Source organism: Eutrigla gurnardus, assembly GCF_963514095.1.
Source record: "Eutrigla gurnardus genome assembly, chromosome: 24".
Lineage (NCBI taxonomy): Eukaryota > Metazoa > Chordata > Actinopteri > Perciformes > Triglidae > Eutrigla > Eutrigla gurnardus.
In genome coordinates, this window is record NC_139935.1 from 4,406,984 (window position 1) to 4,420,827 (window position 13,844).

General features: G+C 50.1%; 1 protein-coding gene across 3 annotated transcripts in view; it reads right to left on the minus strand.

Annotated features, from left to right (window-relative positions):
* The window catches only part of pard3ba (par-3 family cell polarity regulator beta a), an 88,393-nt gene that overhangs the window by 62,289 nt on the left and 12,260 nt on the right, over nucleotides 1–13,844 (minus strand). For 2 of the 3 annotated variants that reach the window (XM_084004802.1, XM_084004801.1), the window contains exons 3-7: nucleotides 11,135–11,309; nucleotides 6,181–6,287; nucleotides 3,190–3,275; nucleotides 247–333; nucleotides 39–164 (exon numbers count right to left, since the gene is read on the minus strand). In XM_084004802.1, the coding sequence (XP_083860928.1) occupies nucleotides 39–164; nucleotides 247–333; nucleotides 3,190–3,275; nucleotides 6,181–6,287; nucleotides 11,135–11,309 (581 nt within the window). Of the gene's footprint in view, nucleotides 1–38; nucleotides 165–246; nucleotides 334–3,189; nucleotides 3,276–3,421; nucleotides 3,527–6,180; nucleotides 6,288–11,134; nucleotides 11,310–13,844 lie in introns of those variants that run through there. The other variant, XM_084004803.1, reaches the window with a different exon arrangement.

Consider the following 13,844-nt stretch of genomic DNA (forward strand, 5'->3'; position numbering starts at 1 on the left):
GATTCATGGAGGAAAAACAATGTAAGCGTCGCACTTACTGGGCGAAGGTCTTGTCCTGGAGCGGCGTGCCGTTGATCTGGACGATGCATTCGTCCTGGTGGAAGATGTTCTCTCTGGCGGCGCGGCTCTTCTCCTCGATGCCTTTAATGTGCAGGCCCAGCGTCCTAGAGACACACGGTACAGTCAACACGGATGTGATGCACGCACACGTCTGCATTCCTATGATATGTGTGTGTGTGTGCTTACCGGCCGCTGAGAGAGGAGCAGTAGGGGATCACATGGATCCCTAAGGGCCCCCAGTCACACGGAAACTCCACGACTCTCGTCAGGGAGCTGTGGACACAAAAACACACTCTCGCCATCAAATAAAACATTATGTGTTGCATGAAAACGCTGATGGAGTGATACACGGCTGCACGCCGGCTCTTCAAATATAAATTCGCATTTTCCCCCCCGGGCTACACGGATAGGGATACAAATGAGCTCACATAGTGCTGGAAAGACGTGTGTGTGTGTGTGTGTGTGTGTGTGTGTGTGTGTGTGTGTGTGTGTGTGTGTGGGACGCAGGTGGCTACTCCAGCCTTTATCTACCTGCTTCTCAGCGGCCCGATGCAGCCGCTGGACAAAAGACGTGAGTGGGAGATAAAAGGAGAAAGACAGATAGAGATGAAACAGAACCAGCGTCTCTAATAATGTCGGCGGAGCCCCGAACTGTGGCTTTTTAACGGCAGATAAACAAGGACGCCGCCGCCGCCGCTGAAGATAAAGAGGCAGAGGGATGCTGTTGATAGCGGACGGCTGAGAGAGGCAGGACCACAACACACGACGTACTTTTACAGGTCAAGTTAGAGAGGTCGTGTTGCTGCTTTGTATGAAAGATTTTACGCACGGAGCTATTTAGCTTAAGAATAAAGATGCGGTGCCCCCTGTGGATAAAAGTGTTATGAAGTCGCAGCATCCAGACTCATTTTATTGCAGCAGTCTAATCTGCTTTCAAACAATAACGTGTCCTTGAGTAAGAGGAATATTGGAGGTCCTTTTGGGAAAAAAGCTACCAAATAAATATCGTATAACGTCCACATTATGAGCAATGAGAAATTGATGAAAAGATATGACTTCATGTCATTTCTTTGGATTGCGAAATAGAAATCTCTGCCTGAAAATCATTTCTACAAACTTCCAAATAAGAAGTGAAAGTGCCACTTTACCAGAGATCTCCCGAATAAGAGTGTTATAGAAGACAGAAATATGTGTCACTGTCACTACGCTGTGTGCTACATCACAACCAGCCAATCAGCCCGGGGCGAGAAAAATGTCCAAATCCTCCAAGTTTCAAGTTTCCCCGCACAGCGCTCACGTCTCAGTTCAAGGTTTGTGTGCTTCTCACGCACACACACACCAGCCCAAGGACTTCCTGGATCGCTATAACACACCGCTCTGTCACTGTCACTGGCTCTCGTTAACCTCTGCCACGGTCACACACGTACTGTACACACACACACACACACACACACACACACACACACACACACATCCAATTTGCATTGTTATTGCCACATCCATTGCGTGCTCACAAACACCATCAGTCACATTCCTGTAAATTGAATTCAGAGATACACACATGCATCAAATTTACATCTATTAGGAGAACGCAGTTACATCTAGATTACACACACACACACACACACACACACACACACACACACACACGCATGCATTGCACACACAAGCTGTTTGGATTTACTTGCAGTGATGGTAAACAATCAAACCAGGACAGGATGTGCACGCAGGTACAAAGCTGCTCCTGAATGATGTATTACACACACACACACAATTACACACGCACACACACACACACACACACACACACACACGCAGCCCATTTACATTCATATAAAAACAAACGGCGGCACAAACAAGCTCATCAGAGGCAGCCGTAGCTTGTTAGCGCCGCACTCCAATATGCAGAATAGCTCCGCTCAACCATTTTAGCATCCCGCTGACACAAACACAAACATAGTCGTTCCACTGGGGGAGGGAGGGGGAGGTAGGGGGGGGGAGAGGGGTGAGGGACGGATGAAAAGAGCAATGAGGAGTGAGACAGATGGAGCTCCCACTCTTGGTTGACTTCCTCTCCATCAACGGAGGCCCGGGTGCCTAACAAACTTGCGGCCGGGACTCGGTGAAAGTCAGCGCTCGCTCGCCGTGGCTTCTTCAGCCGCCAACCATCTGTTACCATGGCGAACTAACTGTGGGAGCAGTGCCTCCATTGTATCGCGGCGCTGTCAGGACACCGCTGTACTGTACAGGGAAAAAAAAAATCACCATCTGTCGCCGTTTTCCTGAGCACTTTTTTTCCCCCCTTTTTCTTAAAAAGCAAAGAACAATCTTCTAATCGGTGAAATCGCTCGGCTGCCGAGGAATCATCGCCGGGGGAGACGGGCTGCGGGAAGGGGTTAGCGTTGCCATAGTAACTGGCTTGACTGACAGCCTGAGAAATTAAGATAAAACTCCCATCGTGTCAGAGGTCTGCGGGTGACATGCCCAAAAACAAAAAAGGTGGTGGTTGCCATGGCGAGAGGTCTGTGCCCACCCACGTACACACACACACACACTGTGTGTACTATGAATCACACAGAAAGCAACACCTGAAATGCATGCAGAGCTGAGAGGAGGCCGCCTGAAATAGTCAGGAAGCTAATCGAGGATCGACAGCTACTTTGTTAAATGGCTGCACCGAGAACAGCCGTTTAAATTAATATCTCCTGACAGCTGCTTGCCACTAATCAATCTCACATCCTGAGGGTCAAAGGTCAACACCCGGGATGTCATTTAATTGCAACATATCATATAGAATATAATAGGAAATACTTTAAAACCTCTTCTTCTTCAGGAGAGTGGGATTAAACGTGAGTGTTGCTGGGATGGATTACTAGAACATGACAATACCACACACACACACACACACACACACACACACACACACACACACACACACACACACACACACACACACACACACACACACACACACACACACACACACACACACACACACACACACACACACACACACTGGGTTTAATCCAGTCCCAGTGTCAGGCTGTGAAACAAAGGCTGGAGCTGTAATCCCAGTATGCAGCGCGGCTCCGTCCCATGATGTCGCCTCCCATCGATTAACACTCTTACCTGAAGTTAACTCTGCTCATGTTGCCGGCGGCGACGTTGTCTGTGTGCAGTCGGTCCAGCGCTCCTTTCAGCACATGGTTGATTTCCTGTTTGAGACAAACACGCGGACAGTCAACGTGACATGTGACAAATTAAGAGGTCCTACATCGACACACAAACGCTCGCCGGGCTGCGAAACCCGACGAGGCCCGGCGCCAATTAGCAAACGCCATCTAACGCCGCCGTCAATCACCTTTGCAGACAGCGGAGAGAGAGAGCGACCGCCGGACGTCCAGCTCCCGACCTCGCCACGCTGTCCTGCCTTCACTATGTATGCTTCTATCTGTCAACCTCTCCATCCCCCTCCCTCCATCCCGAGTCAGGCAAGGCTCTATTTTTAAGTCGGCATAAAAAAAACCCAGAAAAACAACAACAACCCCCGGGGGCAAACGAATCAAAGAGGAAGAGAGAAACGCGGCGGAGGAGAGAAAGAAGACGATGGCGTCAAACTCACTAAACACACTGGGCGAGCGGGAGAGAGAGAGAGAGAGAGAGATTGCCCCAAATCGTTAAAGACAAGAGGGGTGCAATTAGAGTCCTTCTGCCTCGTCACTTTCATTGTGTCACCAGTACTAATGGCTGAACAGGTCCCGCCCACCAGCCCGCTCCTTAGCAACCCCCCTCCACCACACCCAACTCCCCGATGGACCCTCTGTCACACGCAGAGTAAATATATGCTTTATAACACACACACAGTCACACACACACACACACACACACACACACACACACACACACACACACACACACACACACACACACACTTCCTGCAAATATTACCTCGTCGTATCGCAGAGGTGCAAACATAGAAACGCTGTATTTACGAACGTATGCTGCCTGTACAAACGGTGACCCACTTATCCGGGCCGTGTGAGATTACCCCATAATAGAGTGTGTGTGTGTGTGTGTGTGTGTGTGTGTGTGTGTGTGTGTGTGTGCGGGGGCAGGAAGACGAGCTGCAGGCTCCATTGTTGCTGTGCATCGTCCCGCTACGCCATTATCGGCTGCCGACGGGCTTCTCCTCTCCTCCACCACGCATCCTCCATCCCAGAGACCTCAAGCAATGTGTAGACCCCAAACAGACCCCCAACAGACCCCTGACAGACTCCCGACAGACCCCCGACAGACCTGCACCTCCAGTTTTGCAGGTTTGCTGTCGACAGTGTAAATCTAATCCCAGATTGAAAGCATGAAAACAGCAGATTTGCTCTTTGGGCGCCCGGCTGGGGCTCGGCCAATCAGAGCGTCCTATCCCAACACACAAGGAAGCAACACCAGTGTCATCCCCCATCTCAACCTCAGAGCGAGTTATTACACTTGTATTTTGTTTATTAGCCACGACTCCCACGTTAAACGGCAGTGGGGGGGGGGTTGTGGCGTGCTCGGCACTCTGCCTGTCTGAGCCTCACCTGAGCTCAACTAACAGGTTGTCAGCTCTGTTATTGTGTTGCACACCGCCGTACTTGTTTCTGTGTCGAGGTGTGTGTGTGAGTGGGGGGGGGGGAGGTGACAGTGTGTTGTCATAGCGATGAGTAATGAGGTGTGTGTTGCTTTCGTGTGTTTTTTCCCTCCGGGAGCTGGAGTCGTCTGCTGCACGTCGAGTCTGAGAGCGTGTTTGTGTGTACCGACGCTGCAGGATCACAGCCGGCCGGCGCTCCCTGACCCTCCGAGCATCCATCACATCAGCATCGCAGCCGCGCTCGCATTCTTTCACGTACGAGCTTGCAATCCCCTGGGGACGGGGCGAGAACACCCACATCGGCGTGTCAGCTCTTTACACGACGGCAGGAGAGCGAACCAGCGGACGGGGAACATTGAAGTCGGACTTTCTGCTGCGTTAACACGCGTTGCATCACTGCACCCGGAGGTGTTGAAAAATCAGCCGAAAACGTGTGGGCGGCGGAGCGAGGGAGCAGGAGAGAGGGAGAGCGCGTGAAGGAACAGAAAGCTTTAAAAAAAGAAAAAAAAAGTAGTATATAGAGCAGGAGAGAAGTGTGCCAACCTTGGCCTTCGCCACACCGGATGGGAGAATCAATTAAAGGGGCAGGATGCATATTTATCAGCCTTAATGACACGCTATCTCTCTCTCAATACCTCCTCGGAGACAGGAAGGGACACGAGTGTGTGTGAGTGAGTGGAGATAAGGGATCGGTACAGTAGGTGAAGTGTATTGATCTACGGGAGTCCATCAGGCCCGGGACTCGATATGTGACGGAGGCAGCGCTTCTTCTTTGTTCTCCTTTTAATTACTTAACGCCATGAAAAATCTTCTCCACGTTAGACGGGAAAAAGGTGTCGTATGCATCTTAATTCACCGCATAATAAAGCAGAGATGACACACAAACATTTTAAAATCATCTCTCGTGAGCTTGTTGGCTTTAGTTTGAAAGGTACGAGGCCTGAAATACGTGCTCTGTCACCGCGTTTGTGCCCGAGTTCTGCTTAGTCACCGCCGTGACCTCACACAGCCTCCGTCCTGCCCACACACACACACACACACACACACACACACACACACACACACAGTCAGAGCAGAAAAGGCAGCACACAAAGTCCTCCTTAATGGCATTCTGCTTGCGGAGGGACGAGAGCACTTGAAAAGCTGAACCCTTCTCCGGAGTGCGGCGCCCCCGGGGGGGCCGCGACCACAAGAGGAATACTCACTGGCTTCCTTTGTCTCGCACGCCGCAGAAATAATGGGGAATGTGATGCGTTCATCTCGCCGTTATTTATTTACTTTCGGGTTACATATTTCATATCGGCTCCGTTGGCTCTTGCTTTGGTTAAAACACGAGTCTGAACAGCGGGAGTTTCGCCGCTGGAAACCCCAACGTTTTGTCCGATTTCTTGTTGAAACATGCCGTCTTTAAATAAGAAGAAGCTGGTAAATAAAGGAGGAAATCCAACAACCCAGACAGGAACACATTTATAGTGAATGATTACATGGCTTACCGGGTCAGGAGATGTGTCGCCATGGTGACCAGGTGGAGGCGTGGCTCTCTTGTCGTGGGGCGGGGCCAAGGCCGAATCACTGCTGCTCCTCACCAACAGAGGGGTGTCTGTGGGGGACAAGGACGCCGTTAGAGGGGATGCTGGACGTCTCATGTTATTTGTATTATTCACACACTGCAAGGAAGTCGGTTGCATTTAATTACTAAAAACTCCAAACAAACAGGCGGATCAGCGGAGGAGGAGGTGGAGAGAGAGAAGAGGGGGAAGTGTTTTCTTCTCTTGGTAACTTTGGCGCCGAGCAGCTGGCCTGCATCTTATTGAAATGAGCATCGGGGAGGCTCAGAGGTTTGGACAGACCCTCCCCGAGGCTCGCCCAGCTCCACCAACGCATTCGACACCAAAGCACTCAAGGAATGGAAATTCAGAGCTTCACCTAAACTAAACCAGAAAAGGGGGAAACTGACCCCTGAGTGAGCAACGCTAATGGAAATCCTGGAGAAAATGCACACAGGAAGTGATAGAAGAGAAGAATAATAGAGGGTGAACCCTTAGAGAGCACCAACCACCCAGTACGCTGGAACCCCACACCCGCTAACATCAGAACAGCTGTTTCAAAAACGCCCTCGCCACAATCATCCCCCCGCAGCCCGGAGGAGCCGGGACCAGGACCAGGGCCGGGACCAAGGATGGTCTGGATTCCACGAGGAAACCATTCAAAAGAATCTAATTTGGACCTTTGTGCTGCTTCTGCTTTAAAACATCCACCCTGAAGGGAGCAGACTGTTATTTGTGGATGTGAAACTCGTCGCAGTGCGTTCTCAAATTTAACTCGACAGAGGAGAAAATAAAGACGGAGGCGGAGGAGGGGGGAGATAAACAGAAAGGGAAAGGGGAGCGGAGGGAGAAAAACCTCGACAAGGCCAACAAAATTCTCTTCTTTCCTGTAATCAATCTCTCTTTGGAGGGTCGGTGACGGGGTCCTGGTCTGACGTGGTCCGAATAGAGAGAGCACAACGAGTCGGGAGGAAGGAGCAGGCGGAGGTCTCACAGTGAGTTTAGTTGCTAATTGTCTTTATTAATGAGCATAAATTAGCAGCCAGGCCCCGTGTGTCTCACTCTCTCCACCTCCGACTCACCATTACTTAACGTGCGGGAATTAAAAAAAAAAAAAAGCTTCGACAAGCTGGTTTCTCCTAATGAGTTCTGGTTTTCTTTCTTTTTGCTCTACTGAGGAAATCAACACAACGCTGTCTAATCTGAAAAACGTCAGAAGAAGCGATCGGCGGCGGGGAAACGTGCTTTGATTTAACACGGGAACATTTGGGGAAGTAAAGGTATCTCATCAAACAGACAACAGAGGAGCGCATCAAATGATGGCTGCGACGTATCAGCGGCTTCTGATTCCTCCATCTGATTATCTATTAATCTTCTGTGTATCTTAAATAGGTCAAACACTGCAGATGCTTCTCTGACGCGTTTTCTTCCGGCGACGACCCGCACGGCGTTAAATCAAAACGGCAAGGACGCCGTGAAGCACGCGGCCGGCTGCTTCCTGCAGATCTGCCTGAACGCTGAATGATGGACCGCACGGGAACTTCTTTCCAGAATGGATTTCCACAGTTCACCTCCAACGTGACAGGCCGCCCCATGGTCACAGTCAGGGTCCGTTACCCATAAATCCATGTGAAGGAACCTGCCGGCCACTGGCTTTGACCTCTGACCCGCTCTGACCTCCTGAGGGTCTCAGAGGGTCGGGTATTGATGAGAGTGACAGTTTTAAGTCTCGCAGGTCAACCACTGTTTAGTCGGTTATAAATAAGAGGCTCTGAGCTAATCAATGAGTTTACAAGCCTGAAATATAGGACCACAACCAGCGGCGAGGACGTGGAAGCATCTCAGGATGTATTTAAGGTTCACTAGTTTGACTGCACACGACCAGAAGGCACGCTGCGACTTTAAATCCACCTCGCTGACCGCTCCGCAGAAAACTAACATGTTGAACTAAGCAGGAGCGATGTCCCTCCCTTATCTCCCCGCTGAGACTCGTGTAATTGGAGAGAGAGCCCCGACGAGGCCTTGTGAACTTCCACTCCTGTGTTTATCCGCCTGCGACGCTCCATCTGCGACTCCCCGTCTAACGAGGCTGCTTATGCAATCCCGGGAACGCGAGGTTTATTTTAAGACTTTCCCTTTTGTTTTTTTTCCCCCACTTCTGTGAAAGTTCGCTCGGTTGCCGGGACGAAAACAAGGATGCATCATGTTTCTCTCCCACTGTGTGTGTGTGTGTGTGTGTGTGTCACATGGTTGTTTGTGTGTGTAATCAGCCTGTTTGCCTTTGGAGTTTGAATGTGCAAGCATGCATGTGTGTGTGTAATAATATATGCACATCACAACACCAACAGTGACTGTGACTTCTGGGTGTGTGTGTGTGTGTGTGTGTGTGTGTGTGTGTGTGTGTGTGTGTGTGTGTGTGTGTGTGTGTGTCGATGCCACAGACAAGGGTGGTCTTGTTTCTCTCCCAATCGATGGAGCAGCCCGGCTCAGGCTGCTCATGGGATGATGAGATAAGGACTCTCTCCAAGTGTGTGTGTGTGTGTGTGTGTGTGTGTGTGTGTGTGTGTGTGTGTGTGTGTGTGTGTGTGTGTGGCAGCGGATCAATGCCGGTCTAATCATCCCACTGGGGCAGTGTGAAGTCCAATCATGCTGTTCAAACAAGCGGCCCGGCCCGACACCTGAAACACCCCGATGCCCGACTGATGGTGGCGTCACGCCTCGTCCTGCCCGCCGCCACTCACTGACATCGCACGCCCGCCGTAACCAGATTATTGGGAGTGATCAGATTAAGGTGATAGTGTGATTAAAGCATTCACATGGTTTGCGGTGACCCAATTTTTCTCTCCCCCCCCTCCTCCAGTCGTTTACATGATTTGTTGATAAATGGGTTAATGTCTGGGAGGATGCTGCATTAATACAGCTGTCAGTTCTGTCGCCTTCCATTTAAAGTCGACCTGAATTTTTATCCTTCCTTCTGAATGTTTATAAATCATGCAAAATCTATTGAAATGATTTCACAGCAAATGTACAGACAGGCATCCTCGATGGAAACTGGAGAATCTGCCGCCGCTGGAAGACGTTTGGATACGACACGTCTAGAAAAGTCTCACTAGCTTCACCGCTTTGTCTCCATAACGGAGGTTTTTTAGAAACGGTCTGCACACTAGATGTGATGGAAGCGCCGTATTTAACAACTGATCTTGTTACAGCAGCAAACACATCCCCACCCACCGCAGGAGAGCTTCCCAGCACTGGATGGGTGAGCGGTTCGGAGTTGTTTAACTTGCAAGCTGGGCTTCTTTTGTCAAACTGTGCATGTGTGTGTGTGCGTGTGTGTGCGTGCATGTCTGAATGACAAAAGCCGCCTTATTGCATGAGTCTGGCTCTATATGAGGGGCGTCACAGGGTCACATCATAACTAAGTTAGTCAGGGTTCAGAGCAGGTTGGGGGCAGGAAGAGGTCCCACTGGTTTGAAGGCAGGATGGGGGGGGGGAGGAGTTAGTTCACGCTCTGCTGGACCCTGAGCATGCTAACAGGCTACAGCTCTAATCTAGTTAGAGCTGGAAGCCACGCAGAGATGGGGCGGGAGAGGGAAGGGGGTGGGGTGACGGGTCAGGGTGGAGAGGGCCGGCATGGCAGGTGGTTGAAGCTGAATAGTAGAGTAGGCGAGGAGTGATGATGGGGCAGCGGGATGGCAAAGGGCAGGTGTGTGTATAGGCAGACGGAGAGCCAAATGAAAGGGGTGGACCAGCTATTAGACAGGCCCCTTCAGGCTGATTTAATCCTTTATCTTGCCATTCAGACGGATCAACACAAGGCCGACATAGGAAGGGCTGTCGCATATTTACTGTATAACGTATCTGCAGCCCAGACAGCACATATTTCCCCCGAGGCTCCCGACGACTCGTCTTGTGATGATGTTTCCCACTGGGGACGCGCCGTGACCCACTAACTTGTAAAGCAAAACCGCCGTCGCGTCCTCATTTAACGTCAGCGCTTTGCAAACGCGGCGTTTGTCGAGCGTCAATATCACTTAGCGTTCATGGAATCCATCAGCTCGCTCAACCGTGGCGCTGACGTGGGTTTTTTTAGCCGACCCCGACTTGTGAATTCACAGGAAAACATTAAAAGTTACAATTCCCCTGCAGGATGAAGAAAGGAAGCATGATTTATCACCGCGGCACATGATGGACTCAAAACACGACGGTTTTAAGGAGAAGGGAAACATCTGTTCCATCTTTTCAGTCATTTACGGCTTTAAATCAGGCTGTGACATCGTTTAGAAACACACTGTCAGTGATGCTGTACAGACGGCATCCCGATCCCAACGTTCTGAATGTGAGTGAGCCGCCGTCTGTGACTGTCAAACTGTGAAACGATGAGCACGGCATTCATTTATCAAGATACTGGCTTTGTCAGGAGCAGGAGTATTCATCGCCCTAATGCTGTGGGAAGCTTTTGTCAGTAAAGTTAGAATAAAGGCAATAACACAATGATCTATACACACATATATATCTATATATACATATATAAAATACCCCGCAGCGCTTCACGTCTGCACAACGTGTGAACACGAGGAGAAACTAAGTGAAGAACAACGAGAACTGCATCTGTTTTCACACGCAATCAAGTTACAGGCAAAAACACAGCAGGTTCAGCTCACAGCTGTTCCACAAGCTACTTTCTGTCTCACCGCCGCCCGCACATACGCCTCTCACCACGCCGCATTTTCTCACATGCACGGGGGAAAAAGTGTTGATTGAGCAAGGCATCGGTTCCTCAGGTGTTTTTCTGCAGGAACGTCTCTCACAATTTAAAACCGACAACCCCCTGTTGTTCCTTTTAAAATTGTTGCATTTAAAAATGATTTATTTATATATTATTAGTATATATACATACTGGCTTTGAGGACGGCCTCGTTGACCTCAATCTCTCCTCTGATTGGCTCCTGGTACTGCAGGTGGCCAAAGTAGAGGAGGGGTTCGGGGCTGGGGTCTCCACTGGAGTAGCCGTTGGACATGGTCTCCCTGGGACTGTCGGTCCTCCCGCGCTGGACCTCGAACACCGCCACGAGCTGCAGGAGAGGAAAGATGAGCAGGCATTAAACATAATGTGTGCGTCTGATCTGCTGAGTGTGGCGACCAGAAGGACGTCTGGCAGGAGAACAAGCCGGAAACACGCAGCCAGGTTATAAAGCGTCTCCGCTGTGATCACAGAGAGGCTTTTATGGGATGCATCTCGCCAACAGTGGGGATGAAACCTGCATCGTTCTGCCAAGTGTGTTTGTGTGTGTGTGTGTGTGACAAAAACTTTCTTCTACGTGGAAATAAATGGGAGCGACGGAGGCCCGGGTTCATGGGGGTTCGCCCACGTGGCGAGGCGAGGTGAGCGCGTAAAGAATTAGCAGGCAAATGAGATCCGACACGAGAATGAGAAGCTGTCAAACGCGATGACACGGGCTGACACAATGAGACGGCACCAAATGAACGGGATGGAGGGCAGAGGGGCGACAAACAATCCTAATTGAGACAGGGACATGATGGCAGATAGAGCGAGATTGTGTGTGTGTGTCTGTCTGTGTGTGTGTGTGTGTGTGTGTGTGTGTGCGTGTTGATTGCAAGGCTGCGTCGTTTGATAAACGGGCGCGTGGCGGCGTGACGCTCTCATTAGACGGTGCCGGCGAAGGAAATGACCACTTAATGAAAAGCAATAACCGCAATGGAACGAGGGATGGAAATAAAACAACAGACGAGTGTCAATTAACAAACAAAAGGAGTGTGTGTGTGTGTGTGTGTGTGTGTGTGTGTGTGTGTGTGTGTGTGTGGTGTGTGTGTGTGTGTGTGTGTGTGTGTGTGTGTGTGTGTGTGTGTGTGTGTGTGTGTGTGTGTGTGTGTGTGTGTGTGCATTAACGAGGAAGAAAAGTTGAGGAATTGAGGGGCTGGCAGATTTGAAGGGAGAGAAAAGCACGAACGCCAGGAAAGCAATCTGATTGGCCGCTTGATGGATGCTTCCTGAGCTCTTTTTCCCTCCTTTATCTGCTCTCTCTCTCTGTCTCTCTCTGTCTCTCTCCCTCCAAACTCGCTGACGGCATCAATCAAAGAAGAGGAAGTCTCGGAGACGTTTCGAACAACAACTTCTTTTAATGTGTGGAGGGATGATGATGCTGATGATGATGATTTGCTTTCCAGGAGTTTGATTTTTGTATTTTTTTCATGGCCGACGGCGGTGCAGATGACGGCCGCCCTGCTGCTTCCTCTCATCACTCAGTCAAACACAAACCGTCAGCTTAATCAAGGGGAAGAAGATGTTATTTGAGGGAACTGGCCCTTTAAGAGTTTGTTCCAGAACAGCTTTGCTTAATGTCGTACTAAAGACGTCTCATTACGGATTATATTCCAGCTCTCTGCCGGAACAATCGAGGAAACACGGGGAAAGCTTATTTTCCAAAAGCACACGGCGGTTTGAAACCCAGCCCTTCATGCTGGCCGTGGAGGGCCCCGCGGCCCGGCGGCCCCCAGGGGTCGGAGGAAAAACACCGTGAATGACTCACAGCGTGTTTACTCGACACGCAGGTTTTCTCTCCATCCCTCCAGACCGCGATTAGCATTCAAGGAAACAAATCGCCGTATTTTTGCTTCGCCGTCTGTGGGGGGTGACATCGATATGGACCCGGGGAGCCGGCGTGTCGACTCCTGCTGAATAATGGGACCCTCTCGTGTCATTTCCATAACACACACACACAAACACACACACAGCCTTCATATTGTTATGTGACCATCTGTAAATCACGGTTGCTATGACGAGTCACAACGTCTGCCATCAAAAGGTCCACCGCTCACTAGAAACCTGATAATGCATCATTCCAAGATAAAGTAGTCCCCGGCTGAAACTTTAATGTTGTTCCAGATGTTGAAGTCGGCTTCAAGGGGACGATCGAGCCGACTAAACACAGCGTCGAGTCCTAGTCGCGACTGTGATTGGCTGTCAGTTACATGCATGGTGATGGTTTCCATTAGAAATATCCGTATTCTGAATCGATCCCGGCTGCTGTAAACGGCGGAAGGTGTTTACATGTTGCAGCTCACAGATGGAACAGTAGAGCACATTTAATAATTCATGCCCGGGCTGAGAATTAATTAGCCAAATGCAGCTTGTCCTGTATGGGGGGGGGGGCACTGGGGAGGAAATGGTATGTTCCACACACACACACACACACACACACACACACACACACACACACACAAACACACACAGTTATTTAAAGGATGCACACCACAAAGACACACACTTTTCACAGCTGGAGGATGAACAGTGCCACCTTGCTTTAGTCAAACGCCACTGCGAGCAGGTACAACTCCAGCCTCCAGTCTTTACACACACCCACACACACACACACACACACACACACACAAACAAACATACACACTTCCCTATTTCATCTGCTGCTACTAATCAACCCATTTTTCTTCTCCTCTCTCATCGCCGTCTAGCACTACTATATATGTGTGTGTGTGTGTGTGTGTGTGTGTGTGTGTGTGTGTGTGTGGTACCAGTCCATTGAGATGCTCTGCTTTTGTGCTGTTGTCATTTATCTTACGACTGCTCTCCT